The 27,435-nt window shown below is 50.9% G+C and overlaps 1 protein-coding gene across 7 annotated transcripts in view; it reads right to left on the bottom strand.

Annotated features, from left to right (window-relative positions):
• Positions 1 to 27,435, bottom strand: part of DHX38 (DEAH-box helicase 38) — a 1,013,803-nt gene that overhangs the window by 147,180 nt on the left and 839,188 nt on the right. For all 7 annotated transcript variants that reach the window (XR_014972206.1, XM_085638518.1, XM_085638522.1 and 4 more), the window contains exon 23: positions 23,627 to 23,761. Coding sequence is in view for 6 of the 7 variants with exons in the window: in XM_085638518.1 (XP_085494644.1) it covers positions 23,627 to 23,761 (135 nt within the window). In the remaining variant the exon portion in view is untranslated. The remainder of the gene's footprint in view (positions 1 to 23,626; positions 23,762 to 27,435) is intronic.

Here is a 27,435-nt window from a genome sequence, read left to right as displayed (position 1 = left end):
AGGTGTTGAACCACCAGGGATATGCCCTGATGTTCCAGCCATGTCCAGAGGCGGAGGGCCTCTTGACAGAGTCCACGACCCCACCCCGCCTTGTTTGTTGAAGTACCACAAGGCAGTGGTGTTGTCCGTTAACACCTGCACTACACTTCCCCAGACAAAGGGAAGGAATGCTTTCAGTGCAAGACGGAGCGCCCACAGCCTCTGATCTCCACCTTTCCCATGTGGCCGCCCCATCCCAGAAGTGATGCGTCGGTCACCACTGTGAATTCTGGCTGAGGAAGGGAGAGGGATCTGCCGTTGACCCACTGCTGGTTCGTGAACCACCACTGCAATTGGTGTGCAGTGCCCTCTGAAATCTGGGCACTATCAGACAGATTCCCCTGATGTTGTGCCCACTGGAACTTCAGATTCTACTGCACAGCCCGCATATGCCACATGGCATGATCCACCAGCAAGATGCAGGAGGCCATCAGGCCCAGCAGCCGGAGGGTCATCCTGACCGAAACCCAGGATAAGGGCTGAAAGACCAGAATCATAGCCCGAATATCACTGGACTCGCTGCTCGGGAGGATAGACTCGAAACCGCGTTAGGTCCAGAACAGCTCCGATGAAAAGGAGCTTCTGAGAGGGAATCAGGTGCGACTTTGGCACGTTGATGGAGAACCCCAGCTAATGCAGGAGGTCGGCCGTAGTGTGGAGATGGGAGACAACTGCCTGGGACGAGCCCGCCTTCAACAACCAGTCATCGAGATAGGGGAAGACTGAAACCACTGATCTGCGCAGATGAGCTGCGACCATCGCCATCACTTTTGTTAACACCCGAGGGGCGCTGCTAGGGCCGAAGGGGAGCACGGTAAACTGAAGATGCTTGTGGCCTACCATGAACAGCAAGTAGCGCCGGTGGGCCGGCAGGACGGGAATGTGAAAATAGGCGTCCTGCAAGTCCAGCACTACCATCCAGTCTCCAGGCTCGAGCGGCAGAAAAGACCTGTGCTAACGTCAACATTTTGAACTTCTCCTTCCAGAGGAAGAGATTGACGCTCCTGAGGTCCAAGATAGGACGCAGGCCCTTGTCCTTCTTGGGTACCAGAAAGTAGTGGGAATAACAACCACGACCTACTTCTGGGACAGGAACGCGCTTGATGGCTCCCTTGGCCAAGAGAGCCGCAACTTCCTGCTGTAGAAGGCCCAGGTGATCCTCCGACATGCGATGGTACCTAGGTGGCATTGCTGGAGGAGTAGCCCCATCGAACTATCTGCAAAACCCACCTGTCTGACGTGATGGTGCGCCAGTGGGGGAGGTGATGGTGGTTCCTGCCGCCCACTGGCGATTGATGGGCCTGGAAGGTCGGACTAGGAAGGCTTGGAGGCTCGCTGGCCCCCAGAACCACAGGGGTTGTTCCCACGTCTCCAGCTGCTTGAAGGTGGTGCAGCTTGCGCCAGCCTGTGGCTCTGGGTGGGACGGAGAGGGGCACCCCTTCCGTAGCCACGAAAGGGCCAAAATGCCGACTGCGCAGGGCGAGTGGAGAGGCCCAAGATACTTGGCCGTAGCCCGTGAGTCCCTGAAATGCTCAAGAGCGTGGTCTGCCTTGTCGCGAAAAAGGCGACAGCCATCGAAGGGCATGTCCAAAAGAGCGTTCTGGACATCCGCAGAAAAGCCAGTCGATCTCATCCAGGCATAGCGTCGAAGGGCTACCGACGTGGAAATCGTCCTGCCTAGCGAACGGCGGTATCCAGCCTACAGCGCATGGTTAAATTTGCTGCATCTCTCCCAGTGGCAATGGCCTGGAAGTGGACGGCCCAGGCCTCCTCCGGACACTGAGGCAGCAATTGCGCAACCGTAGCCCACACAAAGTGGGAATAACGGCCCAATAAACATGCAGTGTTTACCGACCGTAGTCCCAAGTTGGTGGAAAAGAAAACCTTCTTCCCAAGATGATCCAGCTTCTTGGATTCCCTATCTGGTGGTGCGTTTAGGGAATGCACTCTAGGAAGTGGAAGCTTGGGCCACCAAGCTTTCCGGGGTGTGGTGTTGGGAGAGGAAAGTGGGGTCGCCCAGTGCCGGGCGGTGGTGTCGGGCAACCGTCCTATCCATGGGAGCCCCCGAATTGGGCCTGGACCAGGTGCCCAAAAGGATGTCGGTCAGGGCTTCATTGATCGGAGGCAAGGGTTCCGAAGAACTCGCCACCGGCTGAAGCACCTCTGTCATGAGAGCCTCGGCCGCCCTACGCAACAACACTGCGTAAGACGCTCCCTCCTATGTAAGAACGGTAGGAGGAGACAACATGCCAAGGTCTGGGGAGGTATCCAGACAACTGGCATCCCCCAGATCCTCTCTTCAGTCCTATTCGTATTCTAATTGGTCTGACAAAGGGTCTCCAGACCCCTCACAATCTTCCTCACCCTCCTGCCAGGTTGGCTGAAAATGGGCAGGATGGGACACAGGGGCAAAAGTACCCGACAGCGCCGGATCCGGCGTCTGCAGACATCGGTAAGGCTCTGTGTCCACGTCGGGGTGGAAGCCGGGGTCGACGCATGCTGGGGGTGTCACAAGGTCGACTTGCGCCGGTCCGGATCCAGGCCTGGATCCAATGGGGACCTGTGGGGTCGGAGTCGCCAGCAGGGAAGGCCTAGGGCCCCCAACCGAGTCCGCGGGGCCCGGAGGCGCACCGGCGGAGTCGGGCTACCCAAAGATGGCATGCATAGCTTCGTAAAACTGACAAAGCTGGGCAGGGGTTGCGCCGGGTCCCGGAAAGGGAGGGAACCCTGAAGTCGGCCCGTCAGGCTCCGCACGCAGAGCCGCGGGAGTGGCACCGCCCGCATCCCTCGTCGCGTCAGCCGACCGATGGGGAGAAGTCGAAGAGCAGCGATGCTTCTTCGACTTCTTTTTGTGCTTTGACTTTTCCGACGAACGAGTTACTTACCTTCGTTAACGATATATCTGGTAGAGACATAGTCTAGCCGCAGATTCCTTAACTTAGAATATCCCCAGGCGTCAGTCAGGCTGGATCTGGAAAATCTTTTGCAGCAGCACCTCTGCGCGCCGGCGCCATCCGGCTCCGCCCTGACCTCGTCCACGGACATGATGTCAGCGGAGCCATATATGCCCCTCCCAGCGCGCTGACGTCAGTTTTTGTTGGAGAAACTTTTCCGCGTCAGAACGCGGAGCCATCACCAAAAAACTGTGAGAATATGGGAACAGTGTGCAAAAATGATGAAATAAATAGGAAGAAATTGACAGGTGAGACAGAGCAGTGCTCTGAAAAGCCACCCCGTAAGAGCGGAGGCCAATCAACGTGAAAGGGAGACAAGGATGTGGAAAAACAGCCTGGCAGAGGACAGAAGGTCCGCATCCAGAAAGTGAAACAGTGAAGGAGAACAAGTCCGGAACACCAGATTAAGGAGAGGTCACGTGACACCAGAAAGAGAAGTCACAACCCCAGTAAAGGACCCATAAACGTACAGAGCCAAGAGATCTGAAGTAAAGGCCGCAGGGGTGGCAAAGACCACAAGGCAATGGAAAAGGGGAGAGCAGGATGGTGGGAAAAAGCATGATAGATTTCACACCGTACAATCCAGGCCGGGGGCTGGAAAGAACACATGATCTGTCAAAATACCGCCCAATCTTGAGAATGGGCGGAATGGAGCAGAGAAACAGAACAAAGCAGTCTGTGTTGAGAATATCACTTTGCAAAAGGGCAAGCCACCCAAAGGGAGGTGAGTATAGAAAGCCCCAACCTGAAAACATCCTCGCAGAACGGGAAGGACGGGTGGGCGTTAAGGAATCTGCGGCTAGACTATGTCTCTACCATATACATCGTTACCGAAGGTAAGTAACTCGTTCATCTGCTAGAGACGTCTAGCCGCAGATTCCTTAACTTAGAATAGATACCAAAGCCATACCAATGGAGGAGGCGGGTCTGCGATTGAACCCCACCAAGTTCCCGAGGGAACTCAGTCGTCCATAAGGCGACTTAACAGCACCGTCAACCTTTGGAACGAACCACAAAGAGGACAGTAATGGTAGCGCTGTTAACCACCAGACCATGAAACTCTAAAGAGAGCGGAAACAATGGGAGGCAAAGGCACAAGAAGCCATCAAGAACAGCACGAAAACCTTGTTGTGTATACCGGGTTGAGAGAAGGAAAGCACAGAGCCAGAACGTCCGTGGCGAAGTGAGAGTTCATAACTTCCAAAAAAGGAGATGAACCAACCCAGGGTTTGAGGGATCCACAGGATCCGAGGTGGCGACAGAAAGCAAAAGCAATTACCGGTCGACCAAGCAGAACAGTGGAAAAAAGCAGTGTGGAACCTGCAAAGGCACGTTGGGCAGCAGAGACAAGAGGATGACCCTTACCCAGCAAGTGCCAGCATGGAGAAGAAACCATATACTAGATATGCTGGAGTAAAAAGGAAGGTCATGACTTCGCAAGAAGTGGAGCTGAACTGAGGGTTTGAGAGATCTGTCGGATGCAGCGTGCCTACTGCAGCAAAGCCTCGAGAGACGGTAACTGGTATGACAGAGACATCGCACACCGGCCCAATATGTACAACAGCGAAAAGAAGTCCTGTTGAAACCGGTACCAGCAAGACACAAGTGACAGCCGTGGCAGGATGCCATCCACGGCCGGAAGGTGCTGGTAGCACGAAAGCTCAAAACACGCCAGGACCTAGGCAGTCCGTGACAACATGGGAAAGGGCCAACGACAAGCAGTCGAGCTTCAACAAACAAGAGCGAAGACCAGAAGGTACCCAAGCATACCGGAAGGTATTGAATATGCTACTTACCAGTATGCATCTGTTCTTGGCATGTAGGGCTGCTGACATTCATATCTGTGCATAGATCGCCGCCCGGATGTTTGCACGTTGTTGTCCTGGAAGAGTCTTCGAAGTATCCCGAGATAGGTGACTCCTCCCCTGGACCACAGTGCGCATGGGCACCCTCTCCATCCTTAGATTGTTTTTCGCCATTGTGGCAGTGATGGAGTAGATACAGAAAGTGATGACCATGCTATACAGTAATTCTGAGAGCTGCAGCTGCTACAGGCGCCGGGGAGGAGGGTGGGCGATATGAATGTCAGCAGCCCTACATGCCAAGAACAGATGCATACTGGTAAGTAGCATATTCAGTTCGCGGCATGTGGGCTGCTGAATTCATATCTGTGCATAGAATACATAGCAGTACCTCCTATTAGCGGCGGCTACCAGTGCCAGCTGCAGCAGTCTGAAAAAGAGTTTTGAGAACAGCCTGTCCTACAGCTGCCTGCTGTTTTGAGTGTACATCTACACAGTAGTGTTTGGTAAATGTATGTATAGTGGACCATGTGGCTGCTCTACATATTTCCTGTAAAGGAATGTTTCCCAGGAAAGCCATGGACGCCCCTAACTTACGTGTTGAGTGGGCTCGTGGGGGAATCGTTAATGTGCGTTTAGCCTTTTGATAGCAAATTTGAATACATTTAACGATCCATCTGGCTATACCTGCTTTGGAAATGGCGTTGCCCTTGTGTTGTGGAGAAAAGGCAACGAAAAGTTGTTTTGTCTTCCTAAAGTCTTTAGTTCTGTCTATATAGTACATGAGGGCCCTTTTTACATCTAGTGTATGGAGCATTCTCTCAACGACATTTTGTGGATTCTGAAAGAAAACAGGCAGTTCAATAGTTTGATTTATGTGGAACTGCGATATTACTTTAGGCATGAATTTGGGGTTGGTACGTAGTACGACCCTGTTTGCGTGAACCTGTATGAATGGCTCTTGAATGGTTAGTGCCTGGAGTTCACTAACTCTTCTTAACGAAGTGATTGCTACTAGGAAAGCTACTTTCCAGGTGAGGAATTGAATCTCACATGAGTGGAGAGGTTCAAAGGGTGGACCCATCAGTCTGGTGAGGACCAAGTTGAGGTTCCACACTGGTGCTGGTGGGTGTCTTGGGGGAATTACTCGTTTAAGTCCCTCCAAGAAAGCTTTGATGGCAGGCACTCTGAATAAAGAGAGGTGCTGCCTGTTCTGGAGATAGGCTGCTATTGCGGTCAAATGGATACGTATTAAGGTGTATGCCAGATTGCATCGGTATAGGTGTAAGAGGTAACAGATTATGTTTTGAATGGATGCGTCTAGCGGGTTAATGTCATTGTGGGTGCAGTAAATGACAAACCTCTTCCATTTAGCTGCATAGCAAGCTCTGGTAGTGGGTCTCCTGGCCTCCTTGATGATCTCCATACAGTCAGGTGGCAGGTTTAGGTAGCCAAACTCTAAGACTTCAGGAGCCAGATTGCCAGGTTCAGCTGTTGCGGATCTGGGTGCTGAATTTCACCATGGCTCTGCGTTAAGAGTGCAGGTTTTATCCGCAGCCTTTGATGCAGCACCACGGAAAGTTCCAGAAAGGTGGTGTACCATGGCTGGCGCGCCCACGTTGGAGCAACTAGGATGAGTGTCAGTGAGTGCTGTCGCAGTTTGCGTGCCACCAGCGGTATTAATGGTGCTGGGGGAAAAGCGTACGCAAATCTGCCGGACCAGTTCATCCATATCGCATTGCCCTGCGACTGTGGATGTGGGAACCTGGCGGCAAAGCTTTTGCATTTTGCGTTTTCGTTTGTGGCGAATAGGTCTATCTCTGGATGACCCCACTGTTGGAAGTACGGTTGGAGTACTGATGTGTGTAGCTCCCACTCGTGCATCTGGTGGCTGTTTCTGCTGAGCAGATCCGCCATCTGGTTGTCCTTGCCGGGGAGGTGTTCCGCCATGAGGAATATGTTCCTCTGATTGGCCCACTTCCACATGCTCTGAGCCAGATGAGACAACTGTGGAGAGTGTGTTCCTCCCTGCTTTTGTATGTAGTACATGGCAGTCATGTTGTCCGTCCGGATCAACAGGACTTTGTTGCACAAGTGTACTTTGAATGCCTTCATTGCGAGGAAGATTGCCATCAGTTCCAGAACGTTGATGTGCATCTTCTTTTGTTGTGTCGTCCATAGTCCCTGCACTGTGTAACTGAGTACATGAGCTCCCCATCCCTGGAGAGAGGCGTCCGCTGTCAGTATTATTTGTGGAATAGGCTCTTGGAATGGTCGGCCCTTGCAAAGGTTTTGTGGATTCCACCAATGCAGAGAGTTGTATGCCCGACCGCTCACCAACACTAGGTCTTTTAATTGCCCGTGAGCCTGATTCCATTGACGTGCTAAGCACTCCTGAAGCGGGCGCATATGTAGTCTCGCGTGCGGGACTATGAAAATGCAGGAGGCCATCATGCCTATCAACTGCATGAACACTCGCGCAAGAAGGGAGTGTTGAGGTTTGAACTTTGAGATCAGCAGTTGCATGCTGTTGATCCTCGCTAAATTTGGCTGAGCTGTGGCTGCCAGAGTGTCTATGGTCGCGCCCAGGTACTGTTGTACGTGTGCGGGTTGTAGATGTGATTTTGGGTAATTTAGTGAGAATCCCAGACTGTGAAGAAGGTGAATGGTGAGGGACATGTGGCTGGCACATTGCTGGGCTGACTTTGCCTGAAGAAGCCAGTTGTCCAGGTAAGGGTAGACGTGAATGTGTCGTCGCCGTAGATGTGCAGCCACTGTAGCTAGGCACTTGGTAAAAACCCTGGGTGCTGTTGTCACGCCGAAGGGGAGGACTTTGAATTGATAGTGCTGTCCCTGAATAGTGAACCTGAGATATTTCCTGTGTGACGGGTGGATGGGTATGTGGAAGTACGCATCTTTGAGGTCTAGCGTGGCTAGGAAGTCTCCCTGGCTGTGCAGCGGGAGAACCTGCTGTAGGGTGAGCATATGAAAATGCTCTGACAGAATGTAGTGGTTGAGGGGTCTCCGGTCTAGTATAGGTCTGAGCGACCCGTCCTTTTTTGGGATTAGGAAGTACAGGGAGTACACCCCTGTCCCCTGCTGGTTGACGGGCACGACCTCTATTGCACCTTTTTGCAGCATACTTAGCACGGAGATTCTTAACCAAGCGTGTCATCGTAACATGACGCTGGTGTTTATCGCCCTCGCAGCTGTGTCGGCAGCATCTAGTGCGTACTTAATGGATGCGTTGGTAAGAAGTTGTCCCTCTCTGATGAGGAGCTCCGCTGCCTCTTTGTATTCGTCTGGCAGATGCTGGAGTAGTGACTCTAGCGTGTCGTAGTGTGAACGATCATAGCGAGCCAGGAGGGCCTGTGTATTGGCAATGCACCAGATGTTTGCTGCTTGAGCTGCAATTCTCTTGCCTGAGGTCTCCAGCACTTTGGACTCCTTGTTTCGGGGAGGAGCATCACCTGTTGTTTGCGAGTGGGCTCGTTTGCGAGCGTTAGCAACCACCATGGAGTCCAGAGGTAACTGACCTCTAATGTACATAGGGTCCCCGGGCGCAGGTTTGTATTTTTTTTCAATCCTGGGGTTTAGCACCCGTGCCCTGGTTGTTTCCTTGAAAATGTCCTTTGCAGGCTTGAGAACACCTTTCAACATGGGCAAAGTCTTGACAGTTCTCTCGGAGGAGGCGAAAGTGTCCACCAAGAAGTCGTCCTCAACTGTGTCAGAGTGGAGTTGCACTCCATGATTGGCTGCAGCACGTTCTATGAGGGCATTGAAGTCAGCAGTGTCCTCTGTGGGAGATGTTTTTGCGCCGTAAAGCTGCGTGTCCTGGGTATCTGTTGCGGCACCCTGGTCTGCAGGGTCATCCCAAGCTTGATCTGGGTCCTGCTGCTCTTCAGGATCGATATCCCTAGGGTAGGTGGTATCATCACCTATGTAATCCTCCATTGCGTCCGTGTCGGAGGGCGTAGGAGAAAAGGACTGGGGATCCGGATAGGACGTGTGCAAGCGTTCGTATAGAACCGGTTCCGACTCTGCTGGCAGTTTCTGCTTCAGAGGGATTCTGTAAGAGTCCAAGGCCTGCTCTGGCGTGACCTTCCGTTTTCTGAGCATGAGTCTGCCAGTGTCGGCGTCGATGAATTGTGACGGTGAAGGCTCAGTAGGAGAGTGTCCAGTAGATGGGGACCTTGTCTGGCGGACACGTGTTCGGATCTCGAACATCTTCGGCGCCGTGGATGGCGACAAACCAAAAGTGATGTTGGTTGGTGCCGAGGGTGCCTTTGGAGCCTTGTTCAGGTCGGGGCCCGACGTGGACCGGAGGGCTGCCCGTTCCCTGATGCGTTGCAATGACGCCGCGACTTGCCGAACCGAGAACGCCGAAGGTTCTTTGGTGCCGAGTGGTTCCGTAGAGGTAGGCGTCGACTGCTTCGGAGCCCCAGGGTCATCGATCCGAGGAGAGGTATTAGCGGTCGTCGGAGCCGATAACTTGACGCGTGTCGCTGCCTTCGAAGTGGACTCCGATGGAGCGGCCATTTTGACTTTGGTGGTCGGGGCCGACTGCTTCGGTGCCGGGGGCCGAGGCGCTTTTGTGGGACCGATGGCCTTCCTTTTCGGGTCGGTACCGACATCCGCTGCAGCGAGTTCGGCGCCGAAATCCCTCTTAGTGCGTTCGGAGCCGATGGTCTGTGCTGGCGTCGAAGGAGTGGAGGTCTTCGAGGGCTTCGAGCCGACCACTGCCAGTTTCACTTTCGGTGGAACTGGTGCGACGATTGGTTTCGGTTTCATTGAAGGGAAACCAGTCTTTTTCGGTAATAATGGCTGGTGCTGGATGTTCGAGGCCGGGCCTGAAGGCGGGGCCGAAGAACTTTGGGATTGATCTCGGGTAAGGCCCGGAGGCGATCCCTTGACCGGAGCCGTAGAATGACGCACTTTGATAGCCTCCGTTTCGACGGGTAGGCCCGGCTCTTCACCAGAGCTATCTTCTTCGGCCCCAAAGGCCTCATCGTAGTCTCCTACCTCATCGACGGCTTCTTCCCTGTGAAAAAGCGCTTCATCGGCGTCTTCCGATCGGGAATAGTGTTCGGAAGCGGGGCTGGAGTTTACTTCTTCCACGCTTTCAACATCTTCGTCCTCGGTGCTGAAGATGTTGGCCGGGGCCGGTGCCGATTGCTGCGCTTCTAATCTCGCTGCCCGTCGATTCCGGAGAGTCTTCTTGGATCGGAATCGGGCACAGGCCATACATTTCGATTCGTCGTGATCCGGCGAGAGACATTTGTTGCATGCCGGGTGGACGTCGATGTGTGGGTATTTGGCGTGGCATACAGGACACCGTTTGAATGGGGTCCTCGATTCCATCGTCGATGTAAGGTCGATGTTCGGATTAAACGGATCCGAAAAACTGGAAGAAGTTTCTAAACTAAGCAAGAAAGCAGTCGATACCGAGCGGGAACAGTACCGACGAAAACTAAAGGCCTTTTGGCCTTAAACTAAATTTTCCTAACTTGAGCTAAGATAAGCACATCCGAACCCAATGGCGGAAAAAAACAATCTAAGGATGGAGAGGATGCCCATGCGCACTGTGGTCCAGGGGAGGAGTCACCTATCTCGGGATACTTCGAAGACTCTTCCAGGACAACAACGTGCAAACATCCGGACCCAACACTAGGCGGCGATCTATGCACAGATATGAATTCAGCAGCCCACATGCCTCGAACCTAAGTATACCGTGTGGACGCTGGAACCACACAAAGTAAGCAAGAACCTCCTGTAGGGTAGCGTGAGTGTGAGAAGTTGGCCTGATATATAGTGCTCACTATTCTAGTGATCACTGTGTATCATACCAAACGACCCTTATTGATGATTGGTTGTAAGTCAACCTTATAGACCAGCTATCCTAGTAGCATGGACAAGAGCAGTCTTTAGGCTAAACTCTAGAGGGCGTGTTAAGCCAGCTGTTTTACCACCACATTTACCCCTTGAACACCAAGTGAAAGGACACCACACAAGTTGTTATGAAAATAAAGGATATTTATTTATAACAAGACTACCCTGGCTCTTTATGAGTCAGGGAGCTAAGCACAATAAAAAACTCTTATGAAAATACTTCAAGTTGCACAATTTACACAAATGCCAGAGGGGCACGAAAAACCATATACACTAAAAGTGGAATGCGAATTGCTAGCAGGTAAGTAAACCGATCCAGAGGCTTCAGGATCGCTAGGACTACACTACTGAACTCTAAGGTTAGGAGCAGGAGGCCTAGGGAGATCGGGTGCAGAGTGTGCACTCTCACGCGGGATGAAGTCTATGGATGCTAGCGTTTCTAAAGTTACTGTTTCCGGACGAATCCGACCAGCTAGACTAAAAACGAAAAAGGATCTGGACACTTAGAGAATGAACCTACGTTGGAGCACCGGAATGCTCGGTTTACCTAGCCCGGGGGCTGCGGCTGCATAGGGTTCAAGAGACGTCGGGAATCCTCGTTGTGGTCTATGGAGCCTGAAAGAAGGAGTTGCTGGCAGGCGACCAGTGTCGATATTCGGAGGGATCCAAGCCTGGATCGGTGATGGAGATGACCTGAAAGCAGAGGGGACTCAGTTCTCAATCACTAGCCAGTGATTGGGATGGCACCAGGATGGCACCGGAGGTAGTCACCTCTACCAGGTGAGTGGGTGACGCTGGACTCTGCTGTCCCTCGGTGCAGGAGGCGTTGTCGGCGACCAGGCAGAAGGGGCGAGCTGTCCCACGAAGGTGTCTGCTGTCGGCGATGCTGGACCCAGGATTGGGGCAACAACCCTTGGCAAAGGCAAGCCCACGCGGTGGAGTCAAGATGGCGTCTGGAGTGGACCAGGAGGGTCCGGGGCGCTCCTCTGTTGGAGGGGAGCCAGGGCCAGTCTGGAGCAACCAGACCAGCGGCGAAAATGTCGTGGTGCGTCGTTAGGAGGCCCACTAGCCAACGGGCAAGTGACTGGACAAAGCGGTGAGCGGCAAAGAGCAGAAGGACCCCCACGCAGATCTCGGGGATGCTGGGAGGCTGGACTTCGGTGCTTGAGCTGCTCAGGGTTAGTGCTTCTCAAACCCCAGGAGCACTCACTCGAGGGTCCCTCGGTGGTCGTGCTAGGTAAGCGTCGTGCAGGTTCTGAAGATGGCCGGTCCCTCAGGTCTAGTCACACCCACGAATCTCAGCTGGGCTGAGGATGCAGGTAGAGGTCAGAGATGGCAGGGAATCCGGGTCTCGTCGAGCTGGTCAGTCTGGATCCGGAGGATGGACATGCAGCAAACCGCAAGCGCTTAGGTGGTGCCTGCTGGTGCAGGGTGGCTACTCCTTAGCCACAAGGGAGAGTCTTCAGGAAAAGTCAAGAGTTCCTTTCGTGGAAAGTAGTTCAATATTCAGAATTATCCAATTTGGGAAGGGGTCCCGCTCCTACCTTTATCCTAAGAAAAGGGGCTGGCCCGTGACTAGGTCCTGCCTATGGGTGGGACCGGGGGGGGGGGGGGGGGGGTTACACCCCTCTCCTTTGTCCGGTCTCTCCCCAGCTCAGGGGCTGGGGTGCCCCTGGAACTGGTTTGAGCCGGCCTATGCACAGTGAGCACCGGGGTGTCACTTGCAGTCACCTTCCTCTCAGCCCTGCCTACCTGGGATACACAAAACCCTGTCTGGGATGGTGCTGGCATCGCCCCTGACAGGAAACCCTTTGTCCAAGCTCTCCTCGCTGGAAGGACTCCCAGCAGCAGGAGGTCAGACTTGTGTCTGTGGTGGCAGCATCCATTTTGTGATGCTGAGGCTCGAGTCAACTTTAACCGGGGTTCACAGTTACATACATGTCGTGTCCCTCTAGAAGGGTGGAATGCTAACACCGTCGCCAGAATTGGCGAGGGGTTAGTATTCCAATTCGTATGACACCTTACTCGACATGTTTGGATAATGCGAGACCAAAGTTAGCAAATAACCGCGAGGGTTATAATGCACTTTAAGAGTATATGGTACGCGTTATCCTGGAACAGCTATTAGGACTTGGTTCCGCAAGCTGCAGACGGGCTCAGCTCATGCCAGCACCATCTCACATGATTCCAAGCACTCTGCCTTCAGGATTGATAAGGCCTGCCATAGGAGTGACTGATAGGAATACATGTGTCCATTTTAGGGTTAGATATAGGAATACTATACCTAAAGCAAAGGGTGATTACACCACCTTGCCCCAGCCGTCGTGCAGCCAGTTGTGTCAGATTTGGGTGGCCATCCAGGGGTGGCATAATACATGCTGCAGCCCCTGGTAGGCCCTGGGTACACCTATGCCCTGGATACCTAAGGTATGCTGGTACAGGGACTGATAAGGCGGCCCAGTTCCAATTGGTAAATGCACCTAAGGTACATGTGCGTCAATTTTAGAGAGAGAACAGCTAGGCTGTGGGTTTGATTAGCAGGCCCACAGCCAGGGAAAGTCGTAAACCAATGAAGCAAAAAAGCAAAAATCTGGGGTGATCATAGGATTGCAGACCCTACTCTCCTACAGTGAGCAGCTCAGAGGCGCACAACATCAAGAAGGCAACGGCCCAAAAAGGGCACCAAGCAAGCCAGACACCACATAAGAGCTGGTGGTAGAAGCAGACCAGGTCAAGAATCCCGGATACCGCATGAATGAAATAGCCTGCACGGATCCGCTGGGTAAGAACACAGAGCAGATACCGAGCAGGAAGAAAAAAACGCAGAAAAAAGAAGCGTGACACAACAAGAGTCAAGGGTACGCTACAATTATCCGCAGACATGTGAAAACTGGATAGGACAATATCCAGGGCAGTAAGCAACATTTGCCCCTTGCCTGGGAGGAACAACGGTCCCCTGCAAGGCAGAGTAGGAGAAAGAGCCAGGCACGACAGGGGAAAAAAGTGAATACGAATGTAAAGGCCCTCGACACCCAGGAGCCAGTATTCCAAGGAAAACACGCCCCTTTGAGAGTGCACAGTATGAACCCAAGCAAAAGCATGGAAACACTTGTACGGAAACAGCAGGGAATATGACACTGCTGTAGGATAAGCGGCCAGAAAGAGGCCATGACCACGCATAGCAGAGATCATATGCTAATCCACTACCATGGAGGACAAACCGAGAAGGGGCAGTACGTCCAAGTTGCACCAATAAGTACAATAAAAAGCAGGCCGCACAGCGGCAAATAGGGTGTCATATGTGTAGGAACTGCGACAACAAGGTGTCTCACCAGGCGTGCGAGATAGACACCGCACGGCACGGAACCTATGCCAGGTTCCGATGCACTACAGACAGACCAACCCAAATGCGTAACAGAGCAAAGCTATGCAAGGATCACTGTAGGAAGAGACAAGTGGCTCCCAGCAGGATGTCCGCTCGAAGACTCCATAGGAGCGAACCAAGGCAAAGGTAGAACCGAATGCCAGCAAATACCCCACATAGGGTAAGGCTAATCCCCAGGAGGGGCGTCCTCTTGGGCTAAGCACACAGTCAGAGGACTGAAAAAAACAAGAGAATCAGTCAAACGCTGTACTGAACGAACATAGAGATGACTAACCAACCATGAACACTAACCGGTCACTATATCAACCTGTGCATTAGGATGTGAGCCGTAAAATATTGCAGAGAATATGGCACCAAGATTTACTGCAGCCCGGACAAAAGACGGGAGACCGCCGAATCCGCGTGGTGGTCAAAAAGATCCACTCCATCGAACGACAGATCCCTGAGGGGATCCCGAATATGATCTGGGAAGCGACTGTCGCACAGCCAAGCACGCGGCGTAAAGCTACAGCGCGAGCAAGGACCCGCCCTATACAGTCAGTTGCATCGAGTGAAGACCTAAGGGAGAATTGTGCCATGCTTCTGCCATGCAGCAGAATACGAACAAGTCTGTCCGTGGCCCTTCTGGAATAGAAGGGAGAAGGGTGAGCAACCGAGTCCTAAAGAGCAGAGGCTGCACACGCAAACACACAGGCCGTATTTAAAGCCCAGACGCGTGCGCTGGCAGAGGCGAAAAACCGGCGACCACAATCATCCAGCCACCTAGACTCCCTGGTGAGAGGTAACAATGGCAAGGAGGGTGAAGACTGTAAATTAAAAGCCGCCTGAACAACTAGGCCCTGAGCTGTTGGGTGAAAAGACCGACAAAGAGGATCACCCGGAGCAGGGCGGTGCCTACTGTGAGAAGTTGGCCTGATATATGATGTCACTAGTTCTAGTGTACACCCTGTATCAGTCCAAACAACCCTTATGGTGATTGGTTGTAAAGTCAACCTTATAGACCAGCTATCCTAGTGGTAGCATGGACAAGAGTAGTCTTAGGCTAAACTCTGTATGGCATGTGAAGCCAGCTGTTATACCATAACAATCCCTTGAATACCAAATGAAAGGACACCACACCAGGTATATATAAAAGTAGAATGTATTTATTCTAACATATACCCTCAGCACTCTTTATGAGTTCAGAGGTCTAAGTACAAACAATTTCTTAAGTAGCATACGTTAAGTTACACAGGAAAATACAGTTAGGCCCGGGGGCCAAGCAAACCATATACTAAGAAAGTGGTATAAGTACCACGTCACGAACAGGGAGTAGGCCTAGGGGATCGCTGGGGCTACACTACCCTACCAATAGTTAGGAAGTGGGAGGCCCACGGGAAGCGTGTGCAGTGTGGAGACACACACGCGGGTTACATTAAAGTCAATAGGAATGTAGTAGTTAGAAATAGGGAGAATAAGGACACTTCCTAAGTAACTAGGAGGAAGCAACTAGAGACTTAGACACTTGGATAGTCAATATCCACTGGAGCACCGGAGTACTCGCGTTACCTCACCCACAGGAGACGGGTGCATAGGTGTGAAGATGTATCGGGTGTCGTCGCTGGATCCTATGGATGCCTGAAGAACAGATGCTGGCAGGCGGCCAGGAGGAAGATGTCCGGTGGACCCAAGGATGGATCTTGAAGGAAGAACACCTGCAAGCAGAGGGGACAAAGTCTGGGTCACTAGCCAGTGACCGGGTGGAACCAGGAAGGAACCAGGCGATGTCATGCAGAACACAGGTGATGTCTTGAAGCTTGTCTCTGCAGCCACGTTGACCAGGAGGCGTCGAGGACGACCAGACCAGGATACGAGCTGTCCCACGAAGGATCTTGCTGATGGCGGAGTCGACGTCCCGATTGGAGTCAACAAGCATTGGCAAAGGCAACCCACGCAGAAATCGAAATTCGCTTCAGGTGCAGACCAGGAGGATCTGAGGTGCTTCTCTTTCACAGGGAAGCAGGAGCCAGTCTGGAGGAGCCAAACCAGCGGTGGAAAGGTAAGGGTTCGTCATCACTGAGGCTGCTAGCCAACGGGTCAGCAACCGGACAGACGCATCGAGCAGGAAAATGCAGAAGGGCCACACGCAGAACTCGTGGAGTGTGGAGGGCTGATCTTCGGTGCAGATGTTGCTCGGGGTTGGGGCTTCTCAATCCCCAGAGCACAACTTCGAGAATGCCTCAGAAGCTGCGCTGGAAGCTACTCACCAATTTTCCCAGGTAGCCGGTCCCACGTCTCTCGTCGCCTCCACGGATCTCAGCTCTGCTGTGGATCAGGGTCGGAGAAGTCTGGAAGTCAAGGCGCTGGTCGGGCTCTGCAGTTGGTTCCTCGTAGAACTTGGGCAAAGCAAACGGCAGGTCGTTTGGTGGTGCCTGCACAGGGTGGCCACTCCTTGGCCACAAGGGAGATTCTTCAGTCTTCTTGTCGTTGAATGTCCAGAGTTTCGTGTCTAGTTTCAGTTCAGGATAATCTAGAGTCCTAGGGTCTCAGCTCCCACTTTTATACTAATCTGGGGGGCTGGACTACCTGCTAGGTCCCTCCTATGGGTGGGACCAGGGAGGGGGGTGGTCACACCCCCTTCCCTTTGTCCAGTTTCGCGCCAGGGCTGGGGCTGGAGTGCCCCAGCACCGGTTTGAACCGGGCTATGCATGGGACACCTTGTGTGCCCCAGGCAGTGTCTCGTTTCTTTTCATCCCTCCCTGCCCCAATACACTAAGTCCTGTCTGGAGTGGTGCTAGCACCTCCCAAGGCAGGAAACCTATTGTCCAAGCCTCCCTCGCTGGAAGGACTCCCAGTAGCAGGAGGTCAGACTTGTGTCTGTGGCAGCAGCATCCATTTTGTGATGCTGGGGCCCTGGTTAACTTTAACCGGGTAAGTAGGATTTTAACATGTCTTCTCCCTCTAGAAGGGGGGAATACTATCCTCATCGCCAGAAATGGTGTGGGGGTAGTATTCGAAAGTGTTAGACACCTTACACGACATGTTTTGATAAAGCCAAACCATAGTTACCATAACCGTGAGGATTATAAGGCACTTTAAGAGTATATGGTAGGCGATATCATAGAACAGCTATAAGGACATGGTTCCGAAAGCTGCAGACAGGCTCAGCTCACGCTAGAGCACCATCTCACATGTTACCAAACACTCTGCCTCCAGGATTGTTAAGCGTTACAACAAACAAATGATGGACGGAATGCTGACAATGCAGACATTCTCCCCCAGTCAAGAGATCTGGGTTAAATTGCATTGTCAGCATTCCGTCCATCATTTGTTTGTTGTAACGCTTTTCGCCCTAAGTGGGATGGGTATTCCCAGACGTGGGACCCGTGCTCACTACGCCACTGGAGTCAAGCTATCCTGGCTGATGACGGCTGATAGCCAGAAACCGGTCCTAGGATGCTTGATTCCGGTCCAGGGAAGACATGGCTTGGCAGTTCGGGCTGGACTGTTCCCATGAGGCACAGGGTCAAGACTGATTTGCATATGGCCATGTCTGAACTGGGGTGGCGTAGTGGGCAAAAGAACGATGGATTTAACCCAGATCTATTGACTGGGGGAGAATGTCTGCATTGTCAGCATTCCGTCCATCATTTGTTTGTTGTAACGCTTTTCGCCCTAAGTGGGATGGGTATTCCCAGACATGGGACCCGTGCTCACTACGCCACTGGAGTCAAGCTATCCTGGCTGATGACGGCTGATAGCCAGAAACCGGTCCTAGGATGCTTGATTCCGGTCCAGGGAAGACATGGCTTGGCAGTTCGGGCTGGACTGTTCCCATGAGGCACAGGGTCAAGACTGATTTGCATATGGCCATGTCTGAACTGGGGTGGCGTAGTGGGCAAAAGAACGATGGATTTAACCCAGATCTCTTGACTGGGGGAGAATGTCTGCATTGTCAGCATTCCGTCCATCATTTGTTTGTTGTTCCAGGATTGTTAAGGCCTGCCATAGGAGTGGCTTACAGGTTACCCATGTGTCTATATATAAGGTAGGTATAGGAATACTATACCTAAGCAAGGGGTGATTACACGACCTTGCCCCAGCTGAGTGACCAGCCAGTTGTGTCATGATGGGAGGCCAGCCAGAGGTGGCATAATACATGCTGCAGCCCCTGGTAGGCCTAGGGTACACCTATGCCCTGGGTACCTAAGGTACACTCTACAGGGACCCATAAGGTGATCCTTACCAATTGGGTTATGTACCTAAAGTACATAGTATGGATTTAGAGAGAGAACAGCTGGGCTGTGGGTCTGATTAGCAGGCCCACAGCCACATCTAAATCGAAAACCAGTAAAGCAAAAGCAAAAAGTGGGGGTGACCATAGGAAACAGACCCTACTCTCCTACACCTACGAGCAATAGCGCGATCAACAGGGTCACCAGAAGAGGGTATGGACCATGTGCCACGTAGGATGTCAAGCAGAGAGTTCTACTTCAACAGGCTCCAAATGGAGCAGATCCAATAAAGGATCAGAAAGTAGAGGCACCACAGGAGGCTGAAAGCAGAGTACAGCAGCCGACTCATGAATAGTGAGCGCGAAGGCAGCACCAGATTCAGTCGCCATCCATGTAGGTGACAACAAACCGTCAGTAGGGGACGGTTGAAGGCTAATCCTGCCACTAGACATGGGGAGTGGAGGAGCCGGAGACTGACCCGAAGGCCAGGCAACACAGAGAACTTGCACCCTGGCTCCTTGATCTGGGGAGTCCAGGGAAGCATCAGGTTCCAAATAAGGAGGCGTAAATGGTAGACCCGGCGTCGACGGACGCCGCGTTGGAGACCTATCGCCGCCCAAGGAGTCGGAGGGAGCAACCACCAAGGGAAGCGGTGCCGGTACCGACGTCGATCGACACCGCATCGGAGTCGCCTGGACATCAACGACCTCCACAGAGGACGCGACCGGGACGCCGACCGACGCCGATCCCAGTGCAGCCTGCCTGGAGGAAGTACGAGGTGCCGGGGCCGGCGTCGAGCCTGGTGTAGTACCCGGCATCGCCTTGGACGTCGGTGGAGGAAGCCGCACAGGGCTATGCGCTGACAGACGGGGAGGGCTGTGCCCTGGGTCCTGGCTCGGTGGCATCGCGTCGGCTCTGGAATCAGAGTAGACGCACACAGCCGGTGCCGGGGAAACATCCGCAGATGAGGACCCAGCATGAGTGCCTGCTACCTCTGTGGGACCCGAAGGTACACCAGGGAGAGGGGGAGACTCAAAACAAGCCTGTAGTGCCTTTGAATAAGCCTCCATTTGGGCACACGTTGCCCCAACACCCGGAAAGGGTGAATACGGAGGAGGAGGCTGCTGTGCGCTCTTACCCGGCACAGTACGAGTAATGGGCGGCAGTGGCACGGACATTGGAGGAAGATCTGCGTAAGCGACGCCTGTGCTTACGCTTACCAGTTGTCGCACGGCGGTTGCGGGAGCGACCTCGGGAACAAGCCCGATCGAGAAGAAGAGTGGCGACGGGAGGGAGCCCGACCGGACATCCGTGTGGCCAGCAATTTCATGCGATGCTCCCTCAAGGACTTTGGTTTCATCCTCAAACAGGCGTCACAGTCCTTGGAGTCGTGGTGCACGCCGAGGCACCACATACAGATGAGGTGCAGGTCAGTGCCAGACATCTGACGCGCACAGGCTTCACAAGCCTTAAAGCCGGAAGGCATTGCACACTGCTTCCACGACACCTGAGGGTGTTGAGAAGGCCCAAAAACCAGGCCAAGGAACTGCTGGTTTTCCAGGATCTGCGCTTGGATGTGGAAAAGAAGAAAACTGATGTCAGAGAGCTGGGAGGGGCATATATGGCTCTGCTGACGTCATGTCCTTGGACGACGTCAGGGCGGAGCCGGACGGCGCCGCCCACAGCGCGCAGAGGTGCTGCTGTGAAAGATTTTCCGGATCCAGTCTGACGCCTGGGGATATTCTAAGTTGAAGAATCTGCGGCTAGACGTCTCTATCAGATCTCGAGTGCGAAGACTTGGGTGACGAATGATGATGGCTCCGCGACCGGTCCTTTGACCTCCCTCACGACCGGGACCTCGAACGGCGCGGAGCTGACTGCCGGCACTCAAGAAGCTTTTGGGATTGCTCCCGCAAAGTCTTTGAAGACATGGACCGGAAGTCGGAGCACGACTTGGGGTCGTGGTGGCACTCCAGGCAAAAGAGGCACACGCGGTACAGGAAACGCAAGCCTTGAAGCCAGGCATCCCTACGTGCACCAAGAGTCATTCGGACTCAAAAGACGTCGACAAAAGTCGCAAAAAGTTCAGTCCAAAGGTGACTGGAGGTACTGTTCTCTCCGGATCTGTGCTGGATGGTAAGGAGAAAGAAAGAGCTGACGTCAGCGTGCGAGGGCGGCATCTACGTAGCTACCACAATGTCATCCCGGCAATTACGACGCCAACGACGGACGCGGAGTGGACCAATGCCACCTTCTGACGTACAGAAGTACTGCTGACGAATAAACTTTCCAGATCCAGTCTGATGCCTGGGGGTAATTCTAAGGTAAGGAATCTATAACTAACTGTTTCTTTCAGATATTCAGATATAGGCTTTTGCAATAATCTAACTTGGATAAAATCAGAGAGGTAATTACTATTTGTTGACTGTCACGATTTTACTTATCTTAAGTGTCTGGAAGGAGGCAGAGGTGACTGCATTCACCTGCTCTCCAAAGGTCAGCTTATTATCAACTACTACACCAAGGTTCTTTGCTTACTTAACTGGAATTGGAAGGGACCCTCATTTCTCTGCCCACCATCTTGGGGACCACAACTTTGTGTTGTTTCCAAAGACGATCACCTTGGTATTGCTGGAATTAAGTTGGACAGTTTTCCATCATCCATATATTTACTGACCTCATGTAGTCATGAAATTTCACACCCTTTTTTGATTCCTGGCTCGGTAGCAGAGACACCACTATTTGTGTATCATACGCATATGAGGTCAGCTGAAAGCCAAAGGTCACCTGGTGCAGAGCGGTCGCATCTCACAATTTGTAGGGGAGGCCAGAACAATCTGGGAGTCCGACTGAACCAATCCCTTACTATGAAAGAACAAACCTCTGCTATTACAGGTTCATGTTTTCACATGTTGCGTATAGAGAGAAGAGTCTTTCCTCTATTACCACTTTCCACAAGGAAAACACTAGTCCAGGCTCTGGTTATCAGCCAACTGGACTATGGCAATTCGCTTTTGGCTTCCATAACTGAGAAGTTGCTCTCTAAGCTTCGGGTAGTAGAGAACACCGCTGCACGTCTTGTTTGTACCCTCTTCCCCACCCCTCCCGGTACGGCAATGATCAATCTTCTTCAGTCCCTGCACTGGCTACCGGTGAGACACAGAATTACTTTCAAGATCCAATGTTTACCTCACAAGGCTCTACATGGAAAAGGGCCTATGTATCTATCATCAATGCTTTCCCTTTGCACTCATTCCAGACTCTTAAGATCATGCAACAAGGCATTGCTCAAGGTCCCCGGATTAAGAAAGGCCAGATCAAGTTGCAGATCATTCTCCTTTCGCGGCCCACATCTTTGGAGTAAACTGCCACTGAAATTATGCACGTGTGAAAATCACTTCCATTTTAGGAAAGCTCTCAAGACTCATCTATCTTAAGGATAGCTTCTTCTATCTGTCGTCCTGGTCTTGCACCGAGATACCCCTTCGGAGGTGATTCAGGCACGTAATAAATTAAAATAACATAACAAGGTTTGGCCCAGGCCCCTAAGAGGGTGTTGGTCAGAGCCTAATTGAAAGGCAGCAGGGATCAATATTGGTCTGGCCTGGCTGGATGACTTCCGTTAGAACATTACATTTGACCTCTAAGGTGGGGAGTTGGAGGTCAAGAACTTTGGCTGCCCTCTGCATAACAATGGCAAAATAGGCCCTTTCCCCAGTAACAGGACCAGGGTTGAGATGAGGCCAGAATCAGAAAAGTGTCCAGGCCTCTGTCATCTAGGAGGTCATCATACCAGTTTTTCTGAGGGAAGGGTTGGGCAAATTCATCACCTCCAGCATAGTCCTTATTGGAATCTGACCCGGACAAGGCATGTTACGTAAGGGACATGCCTTGTGCAGGAGGGGCACTAAACGGGCCGAGGTGGAAGACTGTGGTTTGGCAGAAATGGAGTATGGCCTGGGTAGAGGTTGTAGCAGCACAGACTGAGTTGGAGAGCACAACGGGAACCTAGTCCTCTGGCATCAATGGAGTCAGCATCTTGATGGAGTCAATGTTGATGTTCCGGGAACCGGTGTGGGTCGTGGACCTTTTACGGGCTTCGGAAAAGGCCCAGTCATGAGTTTGGAGGATCCAACAGGCGCGGAGAGCGAACGTGCCTGTGGTAATCTAGACTGAAGCCTTGTGGCTCCTTGAGGCTCTCAGGCGCGCCAGAGTTAGCTGGAAGGGATCCAAAGAGTCGGAGTATAGCCTTGTGAAACTCATGCATCTGCTTCTGTGCTGGGGATGGCCCCGGAAAATCAAGGTGTGCCAGGACTAGTCAATATCGACCAACATCGGGAGCAAGACTGAGAGGCATGGAGGCACACTGACACCTTCCCAGGTGTACAAGAGTGGCGTGAAGGGGCCAGAGTCCCACTTGGATTTTTCATGGATTTTATTTCCGACTTAGCTGAAGATTTGGAACAGGATGATGGGCGACCTCGGGACCGACTCCTGCAGCTTTTAGACAGGGAGCAGGACTGAAACCGCCCCTTTGACTTTAACCAGACACAATGTGGAGTCTTCCGATGTTTGGTGACAGCTTTGCCTCGTGGTGTCATATGAACTTTAGGTTAATTGAAGAGCAGTCACTGCAAGCCTTGGAGTCGTGGCTCAACCCCAGGCAACCTTACCTGACAGGGTTTGAATCCTGTTGTCTTGTGTGGTGACCCTTTCCTTACACACACTGTACAATTTAGGTAGAAAACAGTCTTCAAGATACGAGAGGTAGCTCAGGATCCACGTCTGGTGGCGCAGAAAAAAAGGAATGGATGGCAGAACATAGGAGTGGCGCTTATATGGGGCCCTCATGTCATTTCCAGAGCAGATTGGTGGTGCTTAGATTCACCTACTGGCGTGCAGAGGTACTGCTTAAAAGTTCAAGGATTCAGTCTGACGCTTGGGGAATATTCAAAAGGATAGGACTCTATGGTTAGAAGTCTCAATCAGCATTGTCTCACTGGTGCTGAAACATCCCTGCCACATTCCAGTAGGGCCACTAGTAGGCAATGTTACCCCATGTGCCATCATTTCAAAAGGTAAAGCAGTGCATGTGATGCAAAGAAAAATGTACAACATTTGCGGAGACTGTTGCAAATGCAAGTAAAATCAAAGGTTGCAGGTCTATATGCTATCATTCTGGTAGTCATTGGCAGCATTAGTTTTCAGACTTCAGCATATCAGATCCGTCCCTGGCTTCCTCTTTTCATTGATTTCAGGACTCTTGGTGCTCTGAGAACATTATTATCTCATTTTAACCCGTACTTTCAGATTAGGATACTCATTCACAGCAGTATAACCCACCTTCAGTTTAGCAGCCTGGTGAAAATAAGCAGCACTGATGCATTTCCTGATGATATCCCAGTCTGTACCACATGACGACAGACTCATTCTCTGCTGCACCATGATGTCCTTGAGTTGAGCACGAACTTCCCTCACCTGCAAGAGAATCACACCATCAGAGAGGTAATAGCATCATCTTTTGAATATGAGAATACCTCCACACTCCTTGCTTATTAGTCTCACACCCTCACCGCCTAGTCTTTACAGGTTGCTTTTCCATCGTAAACATGATAAAAACCTAAGACCAGGCTCATGGACAATATTATGTGTAGGTAGTCTGTGAAATTAAGCTTAATAATGAGCTGTTAATGAGTTGTGCAAATTGAATCCACAGTCAAAATTTCCGTCCTCCACCCAGGGACATCCAGGCCCTCCTATTGCAAATAATCTAGGGGAAGTTCAATGACAGATATTTTCATTGCATGTAAAGTGATTTGACGACAATATACTGAAAATCTGGCATGGATTCAGACATCTCGTATGTATGTAGCAAATATGTTAGCAAATATGTTGGATACTGTTGAACTCATCTATCCAATTCCTTTTCTTTTTTTATTTCACTCAAGTGCCTGTATGCTTTTTTCCATTCCATTATCTCCCTTTTCGCTTCCCTAGAATTGACAAATATAAGAAGTCTCATTGATCAGCAAAGGCCATCTTCCTTCTAAAATATGTACTTTCATCACCAGCCTTCATAGCCACCTACCCAACATTAAATTTCCATCATCCGCTCTATCTCGTGAACGTTAACACTTGAGCTGTCTATACAGAGAGTCATTTAACACAGCTTAGAGATTCTAAAGTTTGTTAGCTTTGTGGGATGCGGTAAAGTGCAAAACAAGATGGCCTCACATTACGAGAGCTTGGCATTTAAGTCACCAATAATGAGGAGCATCATGATAGAACAGATCAAAATCTAATCACTGTTTGCACCAGAAAACTGCAGGCAAAGCATGGGAAATAAACACAAGATATGAATCAAGAGATTCATCAGTTCACGGCTAAGAATCAGCCAGCCTAGAACAGACATCCCTTACCCACCCTTGAGTCTAATTAATTACAAAGTGTGCCATGGCTGGCCTGGAGTGCATATTTGAAGTTGTGGCTCAGAGGGAATCATGGCCAATGTAACGCCCAAGTGACTTTCCAACACGAGGAGGAGCTGGCGGCTGAAACTGCAAGGTAAACGATAATGGAGAGAGTAAGGGCTGGAGCTTCTTGGAGAGCAAGAGACAACCCAAGGCAGACACCTGGCTTAGGAGAACACTAAAATGCAGCAGAACAAAAAGTGAGGCCTCTCATATGTTGAGGAGGAGTGGAGATAGGCCAGGGAGGGTAAACATTAGCCTCCTCTTTCACCCTTTCTCCTTCCAACGAGGAGCGCCTTTTGAAAACAAGGGGGAAGAGAGGTTGGTCAGTCCATCATACGCCCTCTCAAGTTCGCACAGATAAATAAAATATGGATGTTCTGAGAGCAGAATCTACATCGGCTACCTAAGTTGCTTTATCAAGCTCCTTCTAGGCTATGTTAGGATCATCCCTATTTTGGGGAACATTCATTATTAGGATACAGGGACCCTCACCTAACGAGGTGCAATACTTCAACATCGGGTCCTGTTCCCTTTAAGGTAGGGTTGCAAAGTCAAACAGGCCTGTGTGCGTCAGTTTGTGGGGATCTTTTATCCTCTTTTTCAACAGCCAGCTGGCTGGCATCGTTTGTACCCCCAGAAGGTTTTTTAAAAGTGATTTAAGACTGAGCCAAAAAGAGTGTGTTAAAATGATCTATACATAGCCAATCTAAAGAAGATTTATTGGCAATTTGTAATGGAATCCATGAAAAGAATAAAAACGGAAGTGGGTGTGATTATCCATAGAGTCACTGGAGCAGGCCAACCTGTTTCTTGCCTTTGGTGGCCCATGTAGCTTCCGTGGCATTCATCAGGACCATAGAATAGCTCTAATCTAAAATAAAAAAAGACCTAAATGAACAAGTTACTTTCTGTAACTTCTTTTCTGGAAGAGATTCTATCTAACAACAGATTTCTCACCTTTTGAATACCTCCAGGCATCAGACAGGATCCAGCAATCTTTTGCAAAGCAATGCCCCTCAGCGCCGACAGGTGGTGTCATGAAACGTCATGGCTTTGCTTACGACTTGGTCTCATGCATTGGTGACGCCACCATATAGCGTAGCAACAGATGTGAAGCCTTCATAAAACCCAATATCGATACATTTTTTGAGCACAGATGTTTAGCTATAGAATCATTCTGACAACAGATCGTCATGAGACCATGCCACAGAATGGGGTGATGGAGGGCAAGAGAGAGAGGAATCTGCGGTTAGTGTCTCTACCAGAAAAGGCGTTCCCTAAGATAAGAAACTAGTTCTTCTGATAGAGACTTCTAACCGCAGATTCCTCACCTTTTGGACAGATACCAAAGTAGTACCTCCCAGGTTGTGGGTCTGTGGAATGGTTCAAACTAGAAAAACCTGTAGAACAGACCTGACAAAATACCCTTAACCCCTGACTTGGTTATCGGGGCAATATTGTTTGGTGAATGCATGCAAGGATGCTCCGGTCGTAGCCTTACAAATATCCAAAACCTGTATGCCCGAGCTAATGCCGTAGTAGCAACTTTTGCCCTAGTAGAGTGGGTACGCAACCCTTCTTGTGGTCGTTTGCAAGCTAGCACAAAACAAATCCTAATACAAAAAAAATTATATCTAGATATAGTTCTGTTTTTTCACTGCCTTAACCTTTTCAACCATCAAAAAATTGCTTACCTCTCTCTAGATAAAAACTGAGAGCTCATTGCTTACCTCTCTCTAGATAAAAACTGAGAGCTCTCTTAGGATCTAGACAATGTAATTGCTCTCTCTCTTTTGAGGGATGAGTTAGTGCATAAAAAGATGACAAAGTGATGGCTTGTCCTACAAGAAATGGCGCAGCTACTTTTGGGAGGAATATCGCCCTTGTTCGAATGACTAACTTATCAGGAAAAATTAAACCTAAGGAGGCACTGATGACAAAGCCTGAATCTCACTTATTCACCTAGTGGACGTAATAGCTATAAGGAACAGTTTTCAGTGTCAACAACCTACTATGCATAGGCTCAAAATGCGAACACATTAGTCAAAACTAAACGTAAATCCCACTGTGGCATTACAAATTAGCCAGGAGGAAACCTATAGATCAACCCCCCTCAAAAACATTTAGCAACAGATGACTTAAAACATGATGGTTGATCCAGCAAAACATAAGAAAGCTAAAAAGGTCTGCAAAGTAACCTTTAACAATGTATACAGCAAGGCCTTGTTGTGCAAGAGATGAGCAAAACAAAATAATAGAGAAGAAAGTTTCTAAGGGTTGGATCTGACATGAGGAACACCACATCCCTGACTTTTTGCAGCGACATTCATAAACAGTTTTAGCAGATAGACGCCTGCTGTAAAACCACTCCAAGCACTTCTGTAGAAAGATCATATATTAACAGCTGCGACCATTCAATCTCTGTGCCTGAAGGTGTAAAGTGTTAGGGTTCGGGTGGAGAACTCAACCCTGCTGCTGCAACAGGAGATATTCCAGAAGAGGCAGCCGAATTGGAGGATTGATGTTTATGCAGAAAAATTCTGGGTGCTACACTTTCCTCACCTAGTCTGGAGCCACTAGGATGACTTGGGCTCGGTATCTCTTGATCTTCTTGAACACTCTTGTCAGGAGCGGTATAGGCGAATTGGCATAGAGGAGTCTCAAAACTCAATAGAGGCG

The sequence above is a fragment of the Triturus cristatus genome, chromosome 12 (genome assembly GCF_964204655.1).
Source record: "Triturus cristatus chromosome 12, aTriCri1.1, whole genome shotgun sequence".
Lineage (NCBI taxonomy): Eukaryota > Metazoa > Chordata > Amphibia > Caudata > Salamandridae > Triturus > Triturus cristatus.
Note: the sequence above shows the minus strand (reverse complement) of the source record. Positions and strands in the feature narration are given on the sequence as shown.